Consider the following 25,454-nt stretch of genomic DNA (forward strand, 5'->3'; position numbering starts at 1 on the left):
GTAAAGAAGGTATTGAAACCTGATCATTTTGGTTGCCTTCTTCTGTGCTTTTTCCAGCTGTATTATACCCTTTTTCAAATGTGGCATGCAGAAATGTATACAGTATTTCAGATTTGGACATAGCATAGATTTCTATAAGGACATTACAGTGTTGGCAGTTTTATATTCAGTCCTGTTCCTAATGATCCTTAGCATAGAATTTGCCTTTTTTGACAGCTGCTGCACACTAAGTGAACCTCTTCATTGCTCTCTCCAGTCAATTTTAGTTACAGACAGCTCAGACTACATCACTATATACGTGGGTTGAATTTTTTGTCACAATGTACAACACTTTACTGAACTGTATTTGCCATTTGATTAACTGTTCCCCCAATTTAAAGAAATTCTTCTGGAGATCTTCACAATCACTTTTGGTTTTCACCCTGCTAAACAGTGTGTCTTTGTCAGCTTATTGCTCATCCTAACTTCAAATCCCAAAACACATCCATGAGGGACTCCACTTCTCAATTCTGATGAGAAACGTGTCCATTTATTCCTGTTTGCTTCCTGTTTTTTAACTAGTTAGCTATCCATAAAAGAATAGATCCTTTTATCCATAAAATAGCCTGCTATGAGGAAATTACTCATTACTTTTTGAAAATCCAACTATACAGGATCACTTCCATGTACCAGCTTGTTGACACTCTCAAAAACTTTAAAACATAGGAGGGGAAGGACGTACCACTGCAGATCCATACTAATATTTTTGTAGCAAGGCTTGTTACTCTATGTGCTTAGCTGTTTTTTCTTTGATGTTTAATAGCTCACCTACTCCCTGGGCCAATTTTCTGTTTCAAATATATTTAAATAAATTCTTATAGCTTCCTGCCATATGTTCTTCAAATAATAACAGCAGCAGCAGCAGCAGCAGCAGCAATAGCAGCAGCAGCAGCAAGGCTCCATATTATTATTATTTTTCTTCAAGGATCTGAATGTTTCCTTTTCATTTCCTGTCATGCCCACCATTCACCCATTTCCAAAGCTGGTCCTATCCCTCATATTTTCTGAAATATCTCCTCTCTCCCCCACTTTCAGACTGGATGCTGCCTAACACTTCTCAGTTTTTCTGCAGAATTTGATTTTAAAAGCTTGATGACACATTACAGTTGCGATGTACCTGCAACTTGGTTCCATTTCAGTTCATCTTTCTTGTGCAGGTTTGAGTGGTCTCCACAGTACCTACCAAATCTAACCCTTCCTTCAGGGCAACATTGTCTTATCTAAACCCCTGAGGATTGCCTGCCTAGCTGGTCCTGTACATGGAACAGTCCTGGATTTCAGTCTGTTACCAAGCAACTTACGTTTGATGTCCAGGTCTAGCTGACTACATTTTTCAACGACATGGGTGCCAGCATGAACCACAATCACTGCCTCTTTCCTAGCACCTTCTGGCAGCTTATCTGGATGATGTGTGACATCTGCAGTCTTGACACCAGATGGGCAAATCATCATACAATCTACACATTAAGACTAAATTACAACTTTGTTATAATTGAGAGCCCTGGGCACTATTTTTAGTGGAAAGGCAATAACTGATCAATCAATAATATCACTGTCATCTAAATCTGAACTATGTTGGTTTATTTGAAACTAGAGCACAGACTTTTCTGAAACATTGGCACTTCTAAATGTTCCATTTGCTCATTGTGGGGAACTCTTGCCATTTCCCAGCTCCTGGCTCAAATGTGCTTTCTGTTTCAAGGCAGTTACTTTTTAAAAAGTGTCTGTGCCTTCTCTGGGGAAGAAAAGGGGCAATGAGACAGATTTCTTATCAATCTCACCCTTGCAATTTTACTCTCATTTACTTTGCCTGTGCTACTGTGTGTACAGGAACAGCTGCAAAGAGCTGCACATCATCTAAACAGTACAGATTAGCCCCAACTGCATTTCAAAGTGAATTCCTGGAGCCTGTCTGCTTTGTTTAAGACTTATCTCCTCTTCTCCAGCTGCTATAGAAGCATGCTGCCATAGCTAGAATTCCTGGGAAAAAACACCTGATTGCAAAACTGCCAATATGGTAGATGCTTTTATATTCAATGTAGTAATGGTAATTTTTCTTTTTTCAACAAACTATCATACCTCACATAACTGTTCATCACACAGCATCATGTGCTTGATTCATATATTGGACTTCTTGTGAAGATCCATTTTCTATAGCAGAACCAGGGCATCCAAAAATATAACATACAAGAGCTATTCCTGAGGCAGGATGTTATCAAGTAGTCCATTTTCTCCAGCATTTCTGTTGAAGAACTCTTTGGTTGGCATAAGAGTTGAGCTTGTAGGGTCTAATCAAGGACCATGTACAGTCCTACATCTCTCTCCCGGGGGGCATTTATGGGATGATCTGAGCCCTGGAAAAGGGATAGTACCTGGTGGAGCCATTGGAGTATTCCAGTGCTGCAGTTCCTTTAGTGAATAGTGATGGGGTGATTAGATGTCTGGCTCTGCCAACATCTATCCCTTCCAGTGCCCAGGCCATCCTAATTCCCATGAGAAATGGTGACACACTCTTCCACCCCTGTGAGCAACATGTGGCTCAGCAACCAACATAGTCATAACACAAGGGGTGTGCCACCACCATTGGGTTTGAGTCCTCTTGCTTGTCTCCAGCCATTGGAGAAGTCCTCCAAGATGTCCAGCTGCCATCAGTGAGCTTGGTGGTAATGGAATGGACTGTTAGGTTAAGTAAAGAAAAAAGAAAAGGAGGAATGAGAAGGAAAAAAGATCTCTAACTGTTGTAGTTTTTTCTAGTCAGGTAGAAGCCAGCTGAGTGACCTTGGGCTAGTCACTCTCTTTCAGCCTTAGGAAGCAGGCAGTGGTAAATAACTTCTAAAAATCTTGCCAAGAAAACTGCAGGGACTAGTCCAGGCAGTCACCAGGAGTCAGCAATGACTCAAAGGCATGCGCTCGCTCTCTCTCTCTCTCTCTCTCTCTCTCTCTCTCTCTCTCTCTCTCTCTCACACACACACACACACACACACACACACAAAGCTAGCAGAGCTTACAAACATATTCCCTCTCTGGAACAAGGCAGGGCCAGAACTGGGGAAAGGGATAACCCATCCCACAACTTGTGATGTCAGAAATCTAAGCCTACCCCTGGAGTGTGGAAGGAGATACAACTTTCAGATGCCCTGGTTCTGCTGTAGGAAAATGGGGAATGGAGAGAGGGGGATTTTTGTTTCTCTAGGATCCAAAACAACTTGGGAACACGGGGTCTGAATGAATGGCAATTTTTTGCAAGTTCTTATTGGCTAGTTGGACAGATCATGGTATTTTGTTCTTCTGGCTTTATTATATACTGCACAGAATCTTTGAGCTGGAAGGGGATGTGGAAAGTTGGTTATCTTCCCTTGAACAGTCATTTTATGGATATTTTTGGTTGTTGTTGTTTTAAATAGAATTGTAGTTCTTTTAACTTGTGAAGCTACCCAGGGTAAGTTGCAGTTGGGTGGCCTAGGAATTTAATTAATTAAATAATTAATTAACTCTTGTGATTGAGACAATTCAAAAATATTGCACCAACTAACCAACCAATTCATTAGTCTCTCTGTGTTTCAAGCCTGCCAGCAGTAAAAATAATTGCAGATCGGTTTCAAATGGTTGTGGAGGAACTGTAGAGGAAAAACAGTAGCAGCATGAAAATGGGTTTAATTCATGGTATGAGCCAAGCATACTGCAACCAAACATTTAACGAGGCTCTGTAATAAAGGAGCTTAGAAGTATGAATCTGAATACATCCTTACCTCTATGAAGTCTCCACTCAGTCTGAGGTGACACTTCCAAGCCTGCAAAGAATTGCATATAATTCATACAAATATGCTGAACAGACAGATAGCCTCAACAGATGGAGAGAATATCTGGACTCTAACCCTTCCTTTCTGCCTATAGAAATCATGCCAAGAAGCTTTGCAACATTGGTGTTACCAGGAGCAGCTTGCTCCTGTCAGTGTCTCCCACGAAGTTCTAGCTTCTTGCTAAAGAGCAGCAATGTTTTGTGACACTCAGATCCATCCATCCATATGAACCATAGACTCATATTTGGGTAATGTAGTTCTCAGCTCCTAGAATCTCAGGCATAGCCAGATGTGTCATCAACAATGGCTACATACCTCTTCCTTAACAGATATTCTCTGACAAGAAAAGGATGGAAAACATGGGCAGGTTAAACATGGTGAAATGTATGAGAGCCAATAATAGTCTTGTCTGGAAGCCTAGAGGAAAAAAGACAGGTGACTTTATCAAGAGTTATTTGCTTAGAGAAATTTATATGCATAACTCTGTTGGATGTTGACACTTCATATCATGCAACATGAACTAATTGTAACCATCCAAGTCTTTTGTAGATATGATCATCAGCCATTGCAAAAAGTGGTCCATACAGAGGAAGGTGCAAAAGGATGGGAATCCCCGACTCACCAGGTATTTGCTTTCTTGAAGCTTTTCATCCCATATTTTAGGAGCACACTTACTGTAACAAGAAAGCTTCTATCAACTAGCATGTGGAATTAAGGGAATATGACCCTTCCCTATGCAAACCAGTCTTTTCCATTTTGATCAATAGGAGGGTTTTGGGGGGGGGGGGCGCTGTGCAACCAGCCACTGAAGAGGTTAAATCAGTAGAAGATGGGTAATGTTTTGATGGCCAGGAATACATTTAGCATGGAGGGAGATATGAAGTAAAGTGGGTAGAGTTGCATTTTTCTATTTTGGTGGGGTGGGGGAGCTATTCCCTCCTTAGAGTTTTTACATACTTCCCAATTAAAATTGGCAGCAAATAACTGTTGCAATTTGGCAGCATGGCTGGAAGAAACTTTGAGGGGTAAAAAAAGTTGGAAGGGAGGGCTTTTGGAGCTACATATGATCCTAGGTATATGAATTATCTACAGTACTCTAGTTTACAGACATACAGAGGAGCCTTCTCAGTTGTAGCTCCAAGATTATGGAATATTATCTGAGAAGCCAAATCTAGTTAAACTGATAAATTTTAGGAAGAAATCCTTTCTAAATTTAAGAATCGATTCATAGGTATTTTTAAGAATTTCTTATGATATTTAATGAGGACTGGATACCTTGATTGCTAAGATGCTTCTATTATGATAATTGGTTCTGTACTGCATATTTACATTTGATTTGATCATGTTGGAGTAACTTGATGTGGAATATTTTGTGGCTATAGACTGCCTTGAGCATTTTATTGATAAGGAGAGATGTACAGTAAACATAAAGAACATAAGGAACTAAACTAAAACTCACACAAGAAACTTACAAGAAAAATATCTGCCACAAGCATCTTTAGATATAGCTATCAATAAACCTGGGAAACTCAATTCTCATTGGATTACTGCAGCATGATCTATATAGAGGCTGACTTACAATGCTGTTGGGAAATTTCAGCTCCTTCATACTCATTGCTGACTGGGGGCAATTATACAGAACTTGCCATTTCTAACAGAATCCAGCTGTTGACTTCTGTAAGTTACTAAAAAACGAATTATTTTGGAGAGACTTTGGGGCATGCACTGATACCATTGACTATTGATTAGTTTATATATAATTAGGGGTGACCAGTTTTTATTTTTATAGTTATACCATGGACATGTTACTACATTTTTATGGCTGTATTGTAAGCCATTCACAGTGCCTTTTGACTGCAGTGGGTATAAATCAAATAAATGCACGCATAAATAAATTACAGCTGTTAGCCTGGTTGCCAGTCTATTTCCAAGCCCATTTCAAAGGATAGGTTATGACCCATAAACCTTAAATGATTTAAGAGTGGGTTACCTGAAGTATTGGTATTTTCTATATAAAGCTATCCAGATGTTGGCCCAAGTTCTACTACTAGACAGATTAGTACTTCAGGTAGATGATGAGGAGCAGGAAGTAATATGGTGTTGGAGGCAGAACTGTGTCATGTTTACACTGGAAAATACATGAACTCCTGAATATAAAGGCACCCTTGCAAGACTTAAAGGCCTGAGCCCTCTACGCATATGATATTTGATTGGGGCCAGTGCAAGGTCCGAATTGGAGGGAGAGTTGAAGCTCTGTCAAACCCAAAAAACTTTAGGTGACTGCGCATTCAGGCCCCAAAGTAAGACATATGGCTAAAATACAAGATTTCCTGTGATTAAAACTTTACTTAGAAGTAGCATCGTTCTTACAAGAAAGGAATTTTTCTATGGGTGGTAGCCGGGGTTTAGATATATTTTCAGGAGGTCCAGCTATATAGACCCTTAGTTCCCAGCAGGTAGTGCTGGAAAAATACATTTAGATTAGCCTTTGATTCTAAGTTGTGATCCAGTTTCCTCTCTACCTGTTGGAAACTCTACCTGTTCAACTGATTCTGGTTACCTGCCTTTGGATTTCCACTCTGTTTAAGACCTTGCCTCTTCAAACAACTCCCAGGCTGATATGACTTCTGACCCTGCTTAAGACTGTGATGTCCTGGCTGCCAATGCAACACATTGACCTTGTTAGTAAATAGACTGCCCAACTATGCCATTCCTGTAACAATATGTTATTGTACATACCATGGATTCTACCCTGCATATCCTAAGCTAGCTTGCTGCCCTCATCTGTGGTAGAAGACTGTGCCTGATTGCCTCTGCTGAAATAAGATTCATCTGCTGGCCTGACTGGCTTTTGTACACGCATTGACACAGGTGCCATCTTCTTGGCCTCAAGCATCAAAATGTCTTGGACCAGATATCCCAGATAATGAGATTTTCCAGAGATGGCTTTGTGCCTCACCCACAATACATCTCCCACCTTGAACCCATGGCTTTCTTCCTGAAGCTGCTTGCACAACCTCACCCGTTAACTACCTAACTACACACTGACATCCTCCTTGGGTGACCGCTTTTGATAGATTTATATCTTGCCACTGTAGAGAAGAGGCTAAAATATACAAGCAGGGTCTGCCAAAGGTGTAGAATTTAGAGCAGAATTGTATGAGGAAACCCAGGAGGAGATGTGATCTCTGCATTCTGTGTTTCTAGCTCTGTTCCTCAAGGGTGTCTTGCAGTGCTATTCCCCACCACTGGGAAATTTGCCAAACAATTCCAAAACAGGCAGAAGAGCTACATTTATAACTAGAATAACTGGAGGATTTTAGAACATCACGAGCAAATGAAAGAGTTTCCTCTGACACCGTCTCCTGGGGATTTGGTGGGTGAGTGGGTAGGTGGGTTCCAAAATGTTGAAGGCTCATAGTTCAGCCGTCTAGAATCCTCCTAGTGATCCATAGTTGCCCACTCCTTACTGCGCTTTCACCAGTAAAAACAGTTGTGCAGACCATTTAGGGCTGTTTCCATGGCAGCACTGATTGCTGGGGGAGGGGAGAAGGAAGGAGAACAGTCTCAGATAGCTAGAAGTTCCCTTTAGGAAGAGCTAGTGATCCTGATGGGGTTTCTTGTGAAATAACTCCTCCCTTTCTTTCTTGCAGCCGACCCTATTTAACCCCACTTCATTTGCTGGAATCAAATATTAATTATACAGCAACACGATGAAGCAGAAAGTAATGTGTCCTGGCACTTTATCCAGTAAGTTGTGCCCAGGCCTCCTCCCCAGCAAAGCCAAAATGACAACCAGAGCCCTGGACTGTGGAAGAAGCAGACGACTTGGGGGATGTTCCCCCCCTTGCCCCCCCTCCCCGGAATGGGTGGCAGTTACAGGTGCATTTGTCTGCAAACCTGAAGTGAATCCTTGGAGAAGCTATACTTACCACCCCTTCAATATGTCCATCCCGCCTTCTAGTATCATTTGCATGGAAAATTTGAGAGAGAGCGCTCAGCTGCACAATGAGATAGCAGTGGACTTCTGATCTGGGCACTGGAATTTAAAAATCCTTTGCATTTCCTCCTTATCCTACCCCCCACCCCACCTCCAAAAAGAACAGAATACAATCTCTCCTTCTTTAGAAAGCAAGAGAAAACAGCAAACTTGGAGAAAATTAGATGATATCAAAAACACAATAAAGCAACAGAGGCTAAAAGAGTCCAATGCGCTTTGCAGAGCCATTGGGATTTCTGACTTGCCTCTCCTGATATGTGTGAGCACTTTCTCCATTCCTGCACAAACCCTGCCCTATTTTTTCCATGTTCCTTTTGGCTCCAGACATTCAAGCTGCCCGCTTGGAGACCTCGGCTTCTACCATGCAATATGAAGGGACTGCACTAACAGGCCCTTGAACAGGAAAGAAACAGAAACCTAACAGAAAGAGCACTGTTGTCATTCCACTGTGCCTATGTGTGAGGACAGGACCATACTTGCAAAAATATTACTAGCTACATATTTGCCTCTGTAGTATTGTCCAAGGTAGATTCCATAATGGAAATGGGGGGAAACTGGAAATGGATGGAGAAGAAAGCTGGGGACCTCCACAATGGAAAAACTGTGAAAAGCTATGGATAAAAGTTCCAGATGGAGACCAAAAGTTCCAGATGGAGATCTAGTTCAACTCTCCTTATAACCATTCAGCTCAGTGAGTGACTTTGAGCCAATCACTGTCCCTTAGCCCAACCTCCTTCAAAGGGATGTATTTGTGGGGGTGAAATGGGAGGAGACTGCCACATACATTGCCTTGATATAAGGAAAATATGGAAGATAAATACTGTAAATTAATATAGTTCTATAGTTTCAGACAAATTGGATGGCTTCTTTTACAAAAGTTGGGGACTACACAATGTTTACTAGCAGTCGACTCTTCAGAAAAGAGCAAGGAATGAGTGGAAAAGGACAGAAAAAAGAGACCAACGTGAGGACAGAGGATGAAAGAAAGCACTGAGAGGAGGAACAATAAAAGACAGTAAGGCAAGGAGAGAGCTGCTGAATTTCTGGCTGTGCTAGAGAAAGCAGTTGTGCACGTATGCAGTATAGATTATCTGCCCCCCCAACACGCACATTCAGCCAGTCCCATAACAGACATTTGTGTCCCTTTAATTGAATAGCTACCCTTCTGTGCTTGTGTACAAGATGGAATACAAATGGATGTTTGGGTTGGGTTGGGTTGGCAGGCTGCATCCCTCTGATTGCACATTATTTGTTTGCTAATAAAGGCAAAGTCTCGTGCTTCTTCCTGGGCTTTCATTTCAGCACTGCAGCTGGACTAGACAACAAGGACCCAACACAGTCGTCTTATCTTTCCTTTGCCTGGTAGATCCTTTGCTTTTTCTTCCCAGCAGCTCTGTTAGGGCTCTTCCAACAGCATATCCCTATGACACCGTGGAGCTTCTAGCAGCATCTGTACAGTGAGCCAATCAACTCAGCTGCTGTTCCAAAGAACCACAGTGAAGACAAACTTACTGTGGGTTTTTGTTTGTTTGTTTTTTGGAGCTGCGGGGTGGGTGGTTCTCCATTAGCAAGTATTCCTGTCTCCTATGGGTTCCCTACCCTCCTAAAGAGAAGATGCCATGTTCCTTCCCACTGTTCCCTCATTATTGTCATCTTCACCCCTAGAGAACCCTCCTCTGAGGACAATCTGAACATGACACTTTCTGTTTGCTCTCATTTATCATATTCCCACATAGTAACCTGTTATGTAGCTGTTGTTTCACTTTCTGTCCACACTGTGAAAAGTTAATGCAACAATGCAAGAACAAGGAAGTATGGGGTGCTAGCCGCTTGCCATTTTGAGCACTTCCTTCTTGGCTCACTGGAAAAAGAGTTAGCTGGCTCCAAGAGGAGAAGGTGAGGACATTTCTGCTATGCTACACAGCAGCAGAAAAATGCTGCTAGTAGTTGGAGTGGGCAAAGTGAAATGGTATGGGAGCATCCTTAGATCGCAAACTATGATAAAGGGAAGAGCAAACTATTAGGCTCCAAAGTGCTAAGATCTTCTTGATCTAAATGTTACTCCAGTTTATCTCTGTAAGGTGACCTCATTTATTTTTCTAGAATCCTGATCAAATTATACCTTTCCAGTATTCCAGAGAATCACAGTACTACAAGGTGTACCACTTGTATATCTACAACCTCTCCCCCTTTGCTCTGAGTTGACCATATCCCCATATTTTGGGAGCAGGTATAGGATCTGAGGCTTACTGCACAGGGCTTTCTATCATCCAATGTCACTTCAAATTATCATTTAGGTGTGAAGACAATAAAATTGTGCCACATCCAGAGGAACAACAAACCTGCACCTGGGATCACAGAGTGCTGTTGGGGGTGTACAGCACTGTGTGCACATCACCATGAAACTATATTGTCATGACAATAAAGCTTTCACTTAAATAAGTAAATGAAACTAGAGATAAAGCAATGAATACCAACAGGGCGACAGAGAAAGGAAGAAAGCCTGAGTGTACCATTAGCTAGGCCGAATCACGCATCTGTGAGGAGAAACATCACCTAATAATTCTAACTGGGTTCACACATCATGCTAAGTATAATGTGTTTAATTTGGCTTTGGCTTAGCATATTGTGTGAATCCCCATTGTTCCGGTTTATTCAAGAAATTGTAGTGAAGCGAATTATGGCTTAATACAATATACGAACTCATTCTGAGAATTGATTGAATAGCTGCTATGGAAGACTTGCCATCAAAAAGCCTAGACAGTTTAAGAACTACACAGTATAACTTTCAGAATGGAGTACAGGAAATTCAGAATGATGCAGGCAACTCTCAGCCAGCGTTACGTGTCCCTAGTATCATTAAACAGAAATATAGAGACTACCCTTCTCACGCCTGGTGCTGTCCAACCATCATGGATTTCAAATCTCAAAATTTCCAGTCAGGATAAAATTCAATCCATGCAGAAGAGGGAAAAGTTGATAAGGGCAAAGGAAAACAGGGAATGTGTGCCACCTTTTACATATGCTGATAGGCTGCATATTTTGTTAACCCCTTCCTATACCTGGCTGTTCTCCCCGGCCTTGGAGTAGAGTGGTTGGACCCCTTGTTCGAGATTGGTCTGTTGTTTGGATTGCCATCTTGTAATTATCTTGTAATCCTTTTGGGATTAATTTATTATATTCTTGTTTACTTGTTATTTTTTGATGTTTTTTATTCTGTGAGTTGCCCAGAGTCAGTTGGAGTTTGATGGGATCAACACTGAATGAATGAATGAATGAATGAATGAATGAATGAATGAATGAATGAATAAATAAATAAATAAATAAATAAATAAATAAATATGCAGTAGTCCCATTTGTATCTAAAAACAGTAGCAGAAAGTACTACAGTGTGTATACAGTAGTGCTAAATGTGGGTCAATGAGATCAAAATTCAAAACTCTGATTAACAATGGGTGGTCTTCTTTGGCTGAGGGGCAATTTACCCTCCCACAGCCAGTTTTTGCCACTGTAATAGAAATACTACTGAAAACTAACTAATGTTGTAGCAAGATGAAAGCAATAATTACTGTACAACACTCTCTTGTTGCTAAAGAAATAATAATCAACATTGAAATACCAGAGAAAGATATAACATCTCAGGTCACACACACAGATAACACAGAGATAAACATATGATATTCACAAAATCTATCACAGGTTAATGCTAGGCATTTTTCCCCATCCATACTTTCCTTGTTTTCTGAAACAAAATATTTACAGCAGTTTAGCATGGGATGGTGACATCTTGCGATGAAAAAAACTAATGGCAGCGTAGACTCATCTAAGATGTAATGTTTTAAGCCCCTACAAATGAGAAACCCATTTCCAGGCTAGTTTATGCTTCACTTCCAAAGGAAACAGCTCCAGAAAGTATGAGCTGCAGCACAATAAAAGAAAGAATAGGCAGTTAAAAGTGTTAAAAAATAAGAGTTATGATCAATTTCTTCCAGCTGCTGAATGTGAGAATAGCAGGAGCTCAGTTCAAGCCCCCTCTTGAATAGTTAAATATGAATGTGTACTCTTTTGTTGTCTAGATCATTGTACACTTGTATTGAAGTTCCATGTCTTCATTAAGTCTCAAACTTCTAGAGGGCATTAGGTTAGATAACACTGCCATAAATTAATAATGGGGGAAGGTTTAACAGATTTCCAGTTCTGCCAAACATCTCCTTGGTTGCTACTACCGTATTGGGGGTTTTTTCTTTTGTTTTTGCTTTTTGTAGAAGTTAATATGCTATCTTTTAAATAAGTAGTTCATAAATATTTTAAATAAATAAAATATCAAGTCTTCCCTTAAACCAGGATCTCTGCTTAACTGATCATTAGAGATTTACAGCACTATCCTTTGCACAACTACTCAAAAAATAAGTCCACTGAGTTTATGAAGGTTTATTATCATTTATGTTTGTGTACAGCTGCAAACTTAGAGATGCCTTGGAAATAAAATTAGTTTATGGACAGTTGATTCTCTTAATGCCAATCAGAAAGCCCATACTCTGATGTACTGAAGGCATTACATGAACAATTGTAGCATAAATCAATAAAATGTTAACAAGGAATATCTAACATGAATCTGTGACATCTGCAGTTACTCTCCAAGTGCATAATAACAATGGATATGATACTTGGGGAAAGCATTCCATGTCCCCATAGACTAAACATTTCATTCTGATTGTTCTGAAAAGTTATAGCCCCACTGATACATATAAGTGCGAGGAAAATTATAGCAACTATGTGAAATATAAATATGCACTCGTGCTTTCATGTCTGGTTTGTAGGAATTGAGGAGAAGTGAATAGTGATTTAGCAGATACATGACCTGCCCAACTCTTCCTATGTTCTTAAAGCGTTAAAGAAGTAGGACTATGAAAATGTAGGACATAATTCTCCAGGAATTATGCCCAGTTCTTTCAACAGACCAAGTATTGGAGGATATCCCAGTGTGGTGTGTCCTGGAAAGTTAGAATTCAGAAATATATGTTCAAGAGCAAAAGGTATGGAACTGCCTCCCATTCACTTTTATTCAATCAGCCATAAATGCACAGGAAGAAAACATCATTTTTCAAAGCAATGTCACCAGTTAAAAGCTAAAAGCGGCTATATCACACGCCTGCAGAACAGCAAGGCAGTGATCCATATCTCTTTCTAAGTAGACCAACTGTAGAGCAAATTGCCTTGGGTTGTCAAATACAGATATACATGAACAACAGAGTTGGATGTTGGCATATAATACATAACTTCAGTTGAAAATATATAGTACTGTAAATATGAAACCATATACATTTCAGAAGAAATCATATTTTCATATTCAAGTCATGCCAATACATACAAGAGGGACTTAGAGAATGAATTGGTTCCATTAAAGTAAGATGGTTAAACATATTCACCTCTGTTGGTAAGATGGTTAATGCAAATTGGTAGGAAAAAAAGATTTCACTGCATTTGGCTCATAAATACAAAAGAAAGCAAGCTGATTATGCTAGATCTTCAACTCCTAAAATCTGAAAGAAGACAAACTGTGATCTGATTAACACATCATGCTAAGCCATAGTTTTGTTATATATGATTTTTTGAATAAAGCACATTTAGCCAAATTCACATTATACACTAAGCCATGAAGAATGGCTTACCAACTACTGTATAGTGGCTGGGTTTCTGTAATGTACCATGCCAAAACTGGCAAGCAAAATCAACGGGGAACCATGTGATTTGTTTAACAACCACGTGATTAGCTTAACGACTACCTCAAAAAATGTCGTAAAATCAGGTGTGGTCACATGATGCCTCGCTTAATGACTGCCCTGCTTAACTATGAATTTTCTGCTCCCTATTGAGGTTGTTAAACAAGGACTACCTGTAATTGCAAATATGACCATTTATATTACATTAAACTCCATATTTTAATGTAAATATAAGATACATATTTCAATTTCTTGGGAAAAAAACTGATATAAAGTTTTATTCAATTCTTAAACCCACTGGTTTGGCCTAATGGATGAGGGAAAAAAGATAACATTTCTCTCAACCTGAGCAGAGCATCTGGTGACTAAATGGTTGTGTCTATGAAGTTTTTATGGCAACAATACAGGTGTACTCTACTCTAGACTATAGATTTGGAATTTCCTACTGGTCTCCTATCCAGATAATAAGATCTGACGTTGCTTAGCTTTCTCAATATCAGTTAAGGGTAGTTAAATGTGGCTATCAGGTCACCATAGGTAATAAGAAACTGACTTCTGTGTTTGATACAAATAGCCTGGGAGATAAAAGACAGATCTCTGTCCTCTGATCCAAATGTGAACAGAAAAACTGAGGGCTTATCTTCCTGCCTTGCTAACCATGATGTGAAAATGCCTCCCTGTTTTAGTAAGCAATGTCCTTATGATGTTGAGCACTGTAGAGCCTGATCTGTCATGGAGGGGTGGACAGCTTCACCAAGAGAATGCCCTCTCCTTCCCTACTTTTCTTACCCCTTCTTCTCAGAGGGGAAACAAGAGAAGGGGGGTGGCTTTGCTGCCAATTCCGAATGAGGTAGGATAACCAGCAGCTAGAGAAACATCTCTCATTTTGGAAGATGGTTGGATATATGTTAAAAAGGCTGGGGAGAAAAGCCAGGGGAAGCAGTTCTTCATCCATCAGTTCTCTGACCCCTGCTTCCCAAGTTTCTCTTGTCCCCCACTTCAGGTCCCAGCAGCAGCAGAAAGAGATAAGTGGATCTTTAGCCACCAGTTCTTGGATCTCATGGAGTGATCTATAGGATTGGAGAACTAGTGGTTAAATAGTCACCCCTCCCTGCACACTACTAGGGCTCTGGGTCTGGAAAGCAAAAAGGGGCATGGGGATGGGTGCAACCTGGTAAAGCATTAGAGTGTCATAAGCATTTTCAGCAGAACTACCTTCTTCCCCCACAGGTGGATTCTGCCTGGTAAAGTAAAACAAGAGCACATGGGGATATTTCTGACCACATTATCTGCTTTATCTGACCAAACCACATCCCCTCACCTCTGGGATCAGCAAATTCAGGACCAAGTTTTTATAGCTAGTCTAGCCATCTGTTGAAACTTGTCTCTTCCCTTAGGGAGAGCAGCTGGTGGTTGGGGAATCCATCAGTGTTGTTCCTTAAGTTGTCTCATATTCAGTCTCTGGGAACAGCAGCAATCACTGGCCACACAGCTGAAACAGAATAGGAATAGGACTGAGCAATGAGGCAGCACACAGTATGCTGGCAACCTTTTGTTCCACCCCATGAAATAGCAGAAAGCACATTTAATACAGCCATGAGGAAGGCCCCTGAAAGAATCTAAAGCAAACTCAAGCACATTTTACAAAAATAAGAGGAAGATTTTTAACTGAATAGGTAGAGGAGAGTCTTGCCAGTAGTTCCATGTAATGAATTTAATCTGAAGAACTTTATTTAAAAACTGCTGATTCAGATAAAATTACATATCTAAAATGTAGCCCCTACTAGAACATACATCCTTATTTTTTTAAGAAAATAAAGAACTATCTACCCAAGTTAATTTAAAGCTATTAGTCAATAAAAGAGCTGGCCCAAATGGAGCTGTCTGCCAGCAAGGCTGAAATAAATTTTATTCCTTGAAGAGTAGAAAATGTAATGAGAAAATACCTTAATCACACCAGCATTCCTTTTATAAGGACAAAGGCTACTAATTTAGTGCAGATTTCATGTCATGTGTGCCAAATGGGCTGAGAACAGAGTAGAGCCTGAAATAAGGAGGGGGGTGGGTGGGTGGCTTTAACTGTCTGCAAAAGCCACCTGGTTGTAACTTGCATCAATCTGTTTAAATCGCAGTAGAAATTTACTATATCCATTATCTGTCCTCTCCAATAAGTTATTGTTTCAATATTTAACATGGTCTTTTATAGAGGGACAATAAAAACAGAAATTAAAAATTGAAACTAGTTTTAAAACTTTTTGTGTTGAAGCGATCATTCAAATCTGCTTCTTACTTGTACATTTCAAAAGAATACTTCATTATGACTTCATTATAATTAATATGGAGTGGGCAGCTATCATACATCTAAATAATAATAGTAAGTCATTTCCTACTCCAGGACTGCAGATTGGCCTTTGGGCTGCAGGGGCGGGACACTCCTTCACTCAGATCTACTGTGCAATTTGAGGGGCACAGTTCCTGCTCAAAGAGCAGGTGGCAGCTGTGGCCAGGAGGGCCTTTGTACAACTTTATCTTTTGTACCAATTGCATCTGTTCCTGGATTGGGAGGCTGTGTTTGCCATCAGTCACACCTTAATCACTTTCCAGTTGGATTACTGCAACACACTGTACATGAGGCTGCCTTTGAAGATCATCCAGAAGCTGTAACTGATCTAGAATGCAGCAGCATGGCTAGTTAAGGGCACACCTTGTACATCCATGTAACACCACTACTCCACAAGCTGCATTGGCTCCCAATAGGCTTCCAGGTGCAATTCAAGGTGCTGGTTATCACTTGTAAAGCTATACATGACACTGGCTGGGTTATTTGTAGGACTCTCTCTGCCCATCCCACATACACTAGTAGGATGGCTATGCTGTGTGTCTCTTCTTTGAAGCAATGTCATTTGGCAGGACCCAGGAGGTGTGTCTTTTTCGTTACAGTGCCTGACCTCTAGAATGCCCTCCCCCCCAATATACACTTGACCCTGACGCTGTTGGCCTTCAGAAAAGCACTAAAACATGTCTCTTTTCTCAGGCATTGAGGCCAAATTGATTGGTGTTCCCACCTGGAGGGATATAACGTAAATGTGGTTTCCTGGTTGCTTACTGATTTCTGTTGCTGTTTTTAACCATATGGGTTTGTGGCTATTTATTTCATTGTTATTGATTGTAAACCATCCAGAGCTGCAATTATTCAAGTTGAGCCCCATATAAATTCCAAATAAATAAATGTGCACCAGGAAGGTAGTGAATAGGTTTGTACCTTATATTTTGATTAACTTCACCTTGTATGAAAAGGGATACACACCACTATATCGCATTGCCGTATTTTCTTCACTATTGATAAAAAGTCTCTTCCCTATGCCATTGTATGACTTGCTTGAATTCTATTCAAATACATGCTACCTAGATGTACAGTACATAAATCTGTTAATTTATATGATACTCTTTTAGACAGGAAAGATAAAGCTCAAATGATGAAGTTACTTTGCAACTAGGGCCAAAAGAATAAGTTTCCTGGAGGGATCCACTTTAAAACTTTTGAGAAATTTTGTCCTGGCTCTAGGAATAACTTCACATGGTAAAGGATAGTGGGTACGTCTCTGAAATATATTCCCATTTGCTAAACCATTCAGTCACCAAATACATTTAATGAATGGCAAAACATCTTTGACAGTCCTTCATATGGTTTAGTTTTTTAAATTTCCCCTGAAAGTGTAACACATGCCTATTCAGAATCAAATCCTTTATGTTCAATAGAACTGAATTCCTAGTACCTGCCCTCAATTGATTCCAGTAAATCCCATATAATTCTATAGCATGTATTTCTGACACCCTAAGATTATACTGCAAGATTAGGCCTTGGTCCCCTAATATTTTTGCTTTCAGAGTGCATGTTGAAAACAATACATTTTAATAGCCCGTTCAATAATGTTTAATAGGCTATTTTACACTTTATAGAAGTTATTTTTTTATTAATTGCCTGTAGTTGTCTTAAGTTACGCAGAACCGAAGTGACTAGATAGCAATAAAAACTGTAGATCAGAATGGAAGATCAGAACACATTGCTAGTTTCCGAAATGAGACACACTTTCTTCTTTATTTCCCTCCCTTCGTCCTCTTACGAATACGATAGATCATTTTCTTCTTCCTTTTTCCAAACCGCTATTGCGCTAACGGGGTACACTAAACCGCTCCCTCGATTCCTAAACAGGAACGGATGAAAGACACCGGAAGTGTGGCGACTTCCGGTATTGTAAAGCAAGTCGGAAGAGTGGCAAAACTGAACTCGGAAGTAGCCTAATCATGGAAAGACCATAGAGCTGAAACAGGAAGTGCAGTATAATGCACGTGGATGGAAAGGGGGAAAAATGTCAGCTTCCTTGCTAAGGAAGGGACTGGAACTACTAGAGACGACGGGAGGTAACCGAGGGCTGTGGGGTGGCCAAAAGAAAAGGGGAGAATTCTTTAGGCTAAATAATCTCTCTTGTTTTTCTCTCTGGTGACTAGTGTCCGACTCGTGCTCCCAAAGATCAGTGACCGCCGCCCCACCCAATCAACTCCTGCTGAAAAAGAAGAAAAAGAAGAGTTCCGGGTCCAAAAGAGACAAGGCCACAATCAAAGGAAGAATCACCAAATCTGCATTAGGTGAGTAGTGGGGAGACGGAGAATGATGAGCAGGTGGACGACTGTCATCGAATTTACTCTTTATAATTTACTCTTTATACTTCGGTTGCACTTGACTGGTGCAAATGTTTTAGCTATATCCATATTTTGCAATTAAATGATAAATGCATTAAATTGCCAGGAAATTGCATGAAAATCTCAGATGTATCTTTAGGCAAAACAGAAATATCCTTTACTCAACTGATGCTAATCTAAAATCTTTGTATATATCTTATGCACGTAGGGAGCAACATTTTTCTTTATTTTTCATATAAGTGCAACCATATTTTTTACTTACTTTATGTACCTCCTTTCTTATCCCAAAGAACATTCAAGGTAACTTATAATTTCAAACACTATACGTGCTAAAAATACACAGTACATCATCCCCCAAGTGATTAAAAAATAGATAATAAAATCATTTATTATAGTGTTGAAAAAAATGCATCCTAAGGTTTGCATATGTGCCTCCCACTTGTTAAGGGACCAAAAGTAATGGGACAATTGGCTTCTCAGCTGTTCCATGGCCAGGTGTGTGATATCCCCTCAGTACCCCAATTACAATGTGCAGATAAAAGGCCCAGAGTTCATTTCAAGTGTGCTATTTGCATTTGGAATCTCTTGCTGTCAACTCTCAAGATGAGATCCAAAGAGCTGTCACTATCAGTGAAGCAAGCCATCATTAGGCTGAAGAAACAAAACAAACCCATCAGAGAGATAGCAAGAACATTAGGCATGGCCAAAACAACTGTTTGGAACATTCTCAAAAAGAAGGAATGCACCGGTGAGCTCAGCAACACCAAAACACCCAGGAGACAACGGAAAACAACTGTGGTGGATGACCGAAGAATCCTTTCCCTGGTGAAGAAAACACCCTTCACAACAGTTGGCCAGGTCAAGAACACTCTCCAGGAGGTAGGTGTATGTGTGTCAAAGTCAACAATCAAAAGAAGACTTCACCAGAGTGAATACAGAGGGTTCACCACAAGATGTAAACCATTGGTGAGCCTCAAAAACAGGAAGGCCAGATTAGAGTTTGCCAAACGACATCTAAAAAAGCCTTCACAGTTCTGGAACAACATCCTATGGACAGATGAGACCAAGATCAACTTGTACCGGAGTGATGGGAAGAGAAGAGTATGGAGAAGGAAAGGAACTGCTCATGATCCTAAGCATACCACCTCATCAGTGAAGCATGGTGGTGGTAGTGTCATGGCGTGGGCATGTATGGCTGCCAGTGGAACTGGTTCTCTTGTATTTATTGATGATGTGACTGCTGACAAAAGCAGCAGGATGAATTCTGCAGTGTTTCGGGCAATATTATCTGCTCACATTCAGCCAAATGCTGCAGAACTCATTGGACGGCGCTTCACAGTACAGATGGACAATGACCCAAAGCATACTGCAAAAGCAACCAAAGAGTTTTTGAAGGGACAGAAGTGGAATGTTATGTAATGGCCAAGTCAGTCACCTGACCTGAATCCCATTGAGCATGCATTTCACTTGCTGAAGACAAAACTGAAGGGAAAATGCCCCAAGAACAAGCAGGAACAGAAGACAGTTGCAGTAGAGGCCTGGCAGAGCATCACCAGGGATGAAACCCAGCGTCTGGTGATGTCTATGCGTTCCAGACTTCAGGCTGTGATTGACTGCAACCAATTTGCAACCAAGTATTAAAAAGGGAAAGTTTGATGTATGATTATTATTCTGTCCCATTACTTTTGGTCCCTTAACAAGTGGGAGGCACATATGCAAACTGTTGTAATTCTTACACCGTTCACCTGAGTTGGATGTACATACCCTCAAATTAAAGCTGACAGTCTGCAGTTAACACATATTGTGTTTGTTTCATTCCAAATCCATTGTGGTGGTGTATAGAGCCAAAGATGTTAGAATTGTGTCGATGTCCCAATATTTCTGGACCTGACTGTATATAGGCTTGCAACTAGGGATATACAAAGCATTCCAGCCTGAAGTGTTTGTGTATACATCAGCTGTGTTGGAGTGGTCTGTGCCCAAGCTGAAACATGTATGTTTGGTCCAGGCACAGAACAAAATAGATCTGTTCCAGTCAGGAGGCACAAGAGGTTGAAGGTGGCATGGAAGCAGGGGAGAGGAGAGAATGGGGAAGAGGCAGGGACACTGAGGGTGTTTCCCTCTCTTCTCCCTTCAGTAGCTCCCAGTGTGATATATTTTACTCACTTGCTTTCCTGTGCCTTTTGTTCCTTCTTCCCTTCAGCAGTTACCAGTGCCCAAGTGCAGCATGTAATCCCAAGCTGCCTGCCTCCTGATCTTTCCAGCCCCTTCCCTTCCTGTTTTCCTCTCAGTTGCTACTGTGCTCCATGTCCTGCCAGCCCATTTACTAATTCCATTATTTTTAGTGCTTTCCCTTCTCTCCCACAAACGTGCAACACAGGGTCGGCCATGCTCCGAAAAGCACTCTTCATTCACTTCATGCAACAAGAAAACCCACCAATTTTGGCCCGCATTCCACATAAGATGAAAGCATATTTTGAAGTAGTCACCCACAAATGCAACATTCACACACACCCCATCACAACTGAGCCCTCCAAAATGGTGGCTGCACAAAATAAAATTCAAACCTGAGGCAGGCAGGATGAATCAGGCTTATAACTGCAGTATAACTCCAAAAGACAAATATGTGCCTATTTCCTCCTGAATGTTATGTGCGTGCTTTCTTACTATTATTTTATTGCTTTTTTTCCAGAGGAGTATCAGAAACATCGAGCAGCTGACCACTTTAAGAAAAACATGCAGTATATGATGGGTACTCACTTTGTGGCAGACAGTATCGTTACTGAAAAGGTCAGCCTGTTACTCATTCCTAGTTTATTTTGGGACAGGAGATGCTATTAAAAAGAAAAAGAAAACACTCTACTTATACATAATCAATAGACAATTTGTTGAGAAGGGAGCTAGTTTCTCAGTATAAGTATGTTTCCCATGTCTCTTAATTCCTATTTCCAATTTTCTGTAATTGCCTTGCCAGATATTTCAGATCCTGAGTTTTCAAATTGAAGCATTTTTTATTAGGGTTGTGCATTGACCTGGATGCAAAGCACAAATTGTGATTCACAGCATGTTTGGGCATGCATATAGGATCTGTTGGGAGTACCTTATGCTGAAGTACTCCCAAGATCATGGGCCAGCTGTGGAGAGCAGCTATGTGAACTCAGATAAGGAGCTGCTTTCAAATGTTCCAACAGTACAATCCTTGACTTGTTTTTAGGACTACATACAAGGGCCTGCATCTGTCATCAATCTGATCAAATGCTTGGACTCTACTGAGTTAAACTTGGAAGGACATAAGTGATTATACTATAGGTTCAATGTTTATATTTATATATATATATATATATATATATATATATATATATATATATATATATATATTTATATATATATATATATATATATATATATAAAAGATATTGAGGTGTTATGTTAATAAAAGTTGACAGTGGCATTATTTCCTTTTGCATTATTTCTGAAGATTTTAGCCCAAAATAGAGGGAGGAAAGCTAAAGACCGCCCTGTAGAAAAAGTGAAGAAACAACAGCCAGAAGCAACTGTTTTCACTGAAGAAGACTTCCAGAGATTTGAGAGAGAATATTTTGGCAGAACTGGAACAATCTGACAAAAGAAACTTGTTCATCATTGTTACAAATCAAGCATCAGTGAGTAAATGCTTGCCAGTCTTATTGTGGTTGGGAAGTATGTCTATTATAAAAGACTACAGTATTTCTACATATGATCCGCTCAGTTGTTGCACTTCATATGGGATAACAGTCTGTTCCCAGAGTGGAGAATCCAGATCTTTGATGCTGAATTTCGACACACGACTCTCTTAAAATACTGTTGTACTAGAAAAAAATCTAACTTGAACCAGACAAAGCAGTCTTTTGCCACAATCACTAGGTGTAAGTTAACTTAAGCAGGTAATTCCTATAAACGTGGAAGAGAGAATTTGGATTTGATGTTGAATATGAGAGGTGAAGGGGTGTGCTTTATTGCACAAGTGCAAAACTCTTCATTGTTTTGCTGCAACAGACCAACAATTACACTTCTGAGAAGTAGCAGTATAAAACTTGATTTAATTTATAACCAAATATTTCTTTGGTTCAATGTTCTTCATTTATATATAATAATGTAACAGCAACAAAGAATTATAGGTATTTGAAATGCTACCTTCCACAAGGATATCACAAATGCAGTGAATTTTATTATTATACTCAAGATGCAAGTATAACAATAAATCACTATTTTGTAATACCTTTGGGGAAAGGGTGCCCTTGCAATACCCTTTTCTTCTCAAAATGGAGTAGTTTGTATAGTTTCCTACCATATCCTGTGTAGTTACTTTTCAAATGTTTCCAAGTTTCTTTATTCAATGTATCATTTGTCATTTCTTTAATAAATGAAAAGGTTCTTTACAGAGTTTCAGGGAAAAATTGTTTATTTGTGAAGTACCAGGAATGCTGAATAGCCTGACAATATTTTATCATTTTTAGAAGCAGGCAGGTATAGATGAGCAAAACTGGAGGAACTTCAAACAGGAGCAAGAGTGGGTCAAAGAAGTAATCAAATGTTGAAGAGTGGTTGGAAAATTCATACTGATGCAATATGGAAAAGTTGCAAGAATGGTGTCTCCTTTTTATTCCTTTCACAACAGTATAGTTGTATCTATTAGCTGTCTAATTTCCAGTTTTAAAATTGTATAAAGCAAGCCTTTAACCATATGAAACCATTATTTCCAATTTTGTGGGAAGGAGTGCATTTTCACGTTTCACTAGCTGTGTTTGGCACAACATGCATATCTGTAGTAAATTTAACTAACCCAATTTTCTGGATTTCCATAATATGCTATCCTAAGCTATTCAGATGGGTAAATTACTCCATCATGCTAGGCTACAGTGGTTAGTTTGTAGCTGAACATGTACACGGAGTTGGTATGTTTCAACCATTAAAATCAGCCACTAGTGATGACTCATAAGAAGTCTCTTCTTTCCCAGCCACTGCCCTTTGCTCCTCCCCATCTCCCAAACCAGCTCTGCCAAAATCAGGTTTCAATCCATATTTGGAACAAAATAGTCCCAGTCCCAAACATCTGAAAAATGGGGGCCAGGAAGTGCCATTTCTCAGTTGCTGCTTCAGACTTACAGAACACAGTAGCCTTCCCTTGGAACTAAGACTCACCCTATTCCTTTTAACATTCTGGAAACTGCATAGGACTGAACTCTTCTGTGAAGCATTTGACTAATTGTCACCATTTTTGAATTTCAATTTAACTGTTGTGTCCTATTTTCCTCTTGTATTTTGGTTATTTTTTTCCCTCTTATTGTAATTTTTATTTTATATTGTCTATGTTTGAATTGAATTATGCTGATTGTAAACATTTTAACTGGTTGCAAGTTTTATTGGACTGCTGTAAATCATTGTCTTTATTGATTCAGCAGTGTAAAATAAAACAAAATACATTTCAGTTTGAGCACAAGCCAATCAAAACCAGCTGTTCCACACACCAGAACATTGTGCACAACTCTACATTGAACTATAAAACCATGCTGGGTTCACACAACATGCAGGTTAAATTGTGATCAATAATGAGTTTCAGCATGTTTCAAACACGTTTCAGCCTCTTTTTACCTAGGTAGCAGTTCTTGCCTAATTCCGTCAATGTCATCTTTCTTACCCCTTACATTGGGCCAAAAATAACCAAAAGCTATCAAGAAATTGGGAATATTTTACCTGATACAAACTTGAGTTATCAGCAAGGAAAAGCAGAGATGAAATTAAGAGTTACCAAATGACACTACAGCATGTGCTCACTTGGTACAGTATTCGAACTGCCACACTTGTCTTGCTGTTACCTGAAAGCATGTTGAGATCAGACAACCCCTATCTTTGCATTCTGTGCATTGTCTCTCTAGCATCTGAAGGCCCATTTGAGAAAGGGGAACTTGTGATAATCTAACAGCCCAGCATGTAGCGTCTGCTTAATAGACTGTAAAGGAAGAGAACTTCCTTTACAAGAACTAGAAGCTAATTGCTGCTAGTTACACCAAGACAGCTGTAGGAGGAACAGTCCCTCAACTGTTTGTAAGACCTACTTTAAAGCACAATCTCAAAATTATAGGCACCTATAATTTATACATTCAATTTCTACAAATACAAAACAAGTGCATAAATGGTACTCCTTCATTTATCTGTTGCTCATACACTTATAAAAAGTTAGAATGGTATTCCATTCACCCAAAATACAGTGGGGCAAAAAAGTATTTAGTCAGCCACCAATTGTGCAAGTTCTCCCACTTAAAAAGATGAGAGAGGCCTGTAATTTTCATCATAGGTATACCTCAACTATGAGAGACAAAATGGGGGGGGGAAATCCAGAAAATCACATTGTCTGATTTTTAAAGAATTTATTTGCAAATCATGGTGGAAAAGAAGTATTTGGTCACCTACAAACAAGCAAGATGTCTGGCTCTCACAGACCTGTAACTACTTCTTTAAGAGGCTCCTCTGTCTTCCACTCGTTACCTGTAGTAATGGCACCTGTTTCACCTTGTTATCAGTGTAAAAGACACCTGTCCACAACCTCAAACAGTCACACTCCAAACTCCACTATGGCCAAGACCAAAGAGCTGTCGAAGGACACCAGAAACAAAATTGTAGACCTGCACCAGGCTGGGAAGGCTGAATCTGCAATAGGCAAGCAGCTTGGTGTGAAGAAATCAACTGTGGGAGCAATAATTAGAAAATGGAAGACATACAAGACCACTGATAATCTCCCTCGATCTGGGGCTCCATGCAAGATCTCACCCCGTGGGGTCAAAATGATCACAAGAATGGTGAGCAAAAATCCCAGAACCACACGGGGGGACCTAGTGAATGACCTGCAGAGAGCTGGGACCAAAGTAACAAAGGCTACCATCAGTAACACACTACGCCGCCAGGGACTCAAATCCTGCAGTGCCAGATGCGTCCCCCTGCTTAAGCCAGTACATGTCCGGGCCCATCTGAAGTTTGCTAGAAAGCATTTGGATGATCCAGAAGAAGATTGGGAGAATGTCATATGGTCAGATGAAACCAAAGTAGAACGTTTTGGTCTAAACTCAACTCGTTGTGTTTGGAGGAGAGAGAATGCTGAGTTGCATCCAAAGAACACCATACCTACTGTGAAGCATGGGGGTGGAAACATCATGC

The 25,454-nt window shown here is 40.0% G+C and overlaps 1 protein-coding gene across 2 annotated transcripts; it reads left to right on the forward strand.

Annotated features, from left to right (window-relative positions):
• Window positions 1-17,865: 17,865 nt before the first annotated feature.
• Window positions 17,866-24,556, forward strand: RPS19BP1 (ribosomal protein S19 binding protein 1). 2 transcript variants are annotated; one of them, XM_007420003.4, is made up of 5 exons: window positions 17,866-17,984; window positions 18,072-18,209; window positions 20,956-21,053; window positions 21,742-21,925; window positions 22,760-24,556. In XM_007420003.4, the coding sequence occupies exons 1-4, from the start codon at window positions 17,933-17,935 to the stop codon at window positions 21,883-21,885; spliced, it is 432 nt and encodes a 143-aa protein (XP_007420065.1). In that variant the 5' UTR covers window positions 17,866-17,932; the 3' UTR covers window positions 21,886-21,925; window positions 22,760-24,556. The 2 variants fall into 2 exon arrangements, with proteins under 2 accessions (XP_007420065.1, XP_007420064.1); XM_007420002.4 differs by lacking the exon at window positions 22,760-24,556 and having other exon boundaries at window positions 21,742-22,753.
• Window positions 24,557-25,454: the final 898 nt, after the last annotated feature.

Source organism: Python bivittatus, unplaced genomic scaffold (genome assembly GCF_059951505.1).
Source record: "Python bivittatus isolate LINGU-HERP-01145 unplaced genomic scaffold, Pbiv_v1 ctg000330_np1212, whole genome shotgun sequence".
Classification (NCBI taxonomy): domain Eukaryota; kingdom Metazoa; phylum Chordata; class Lepidosauria; order Squamata; family Pythonidae; genus Python; species Python bivittatus.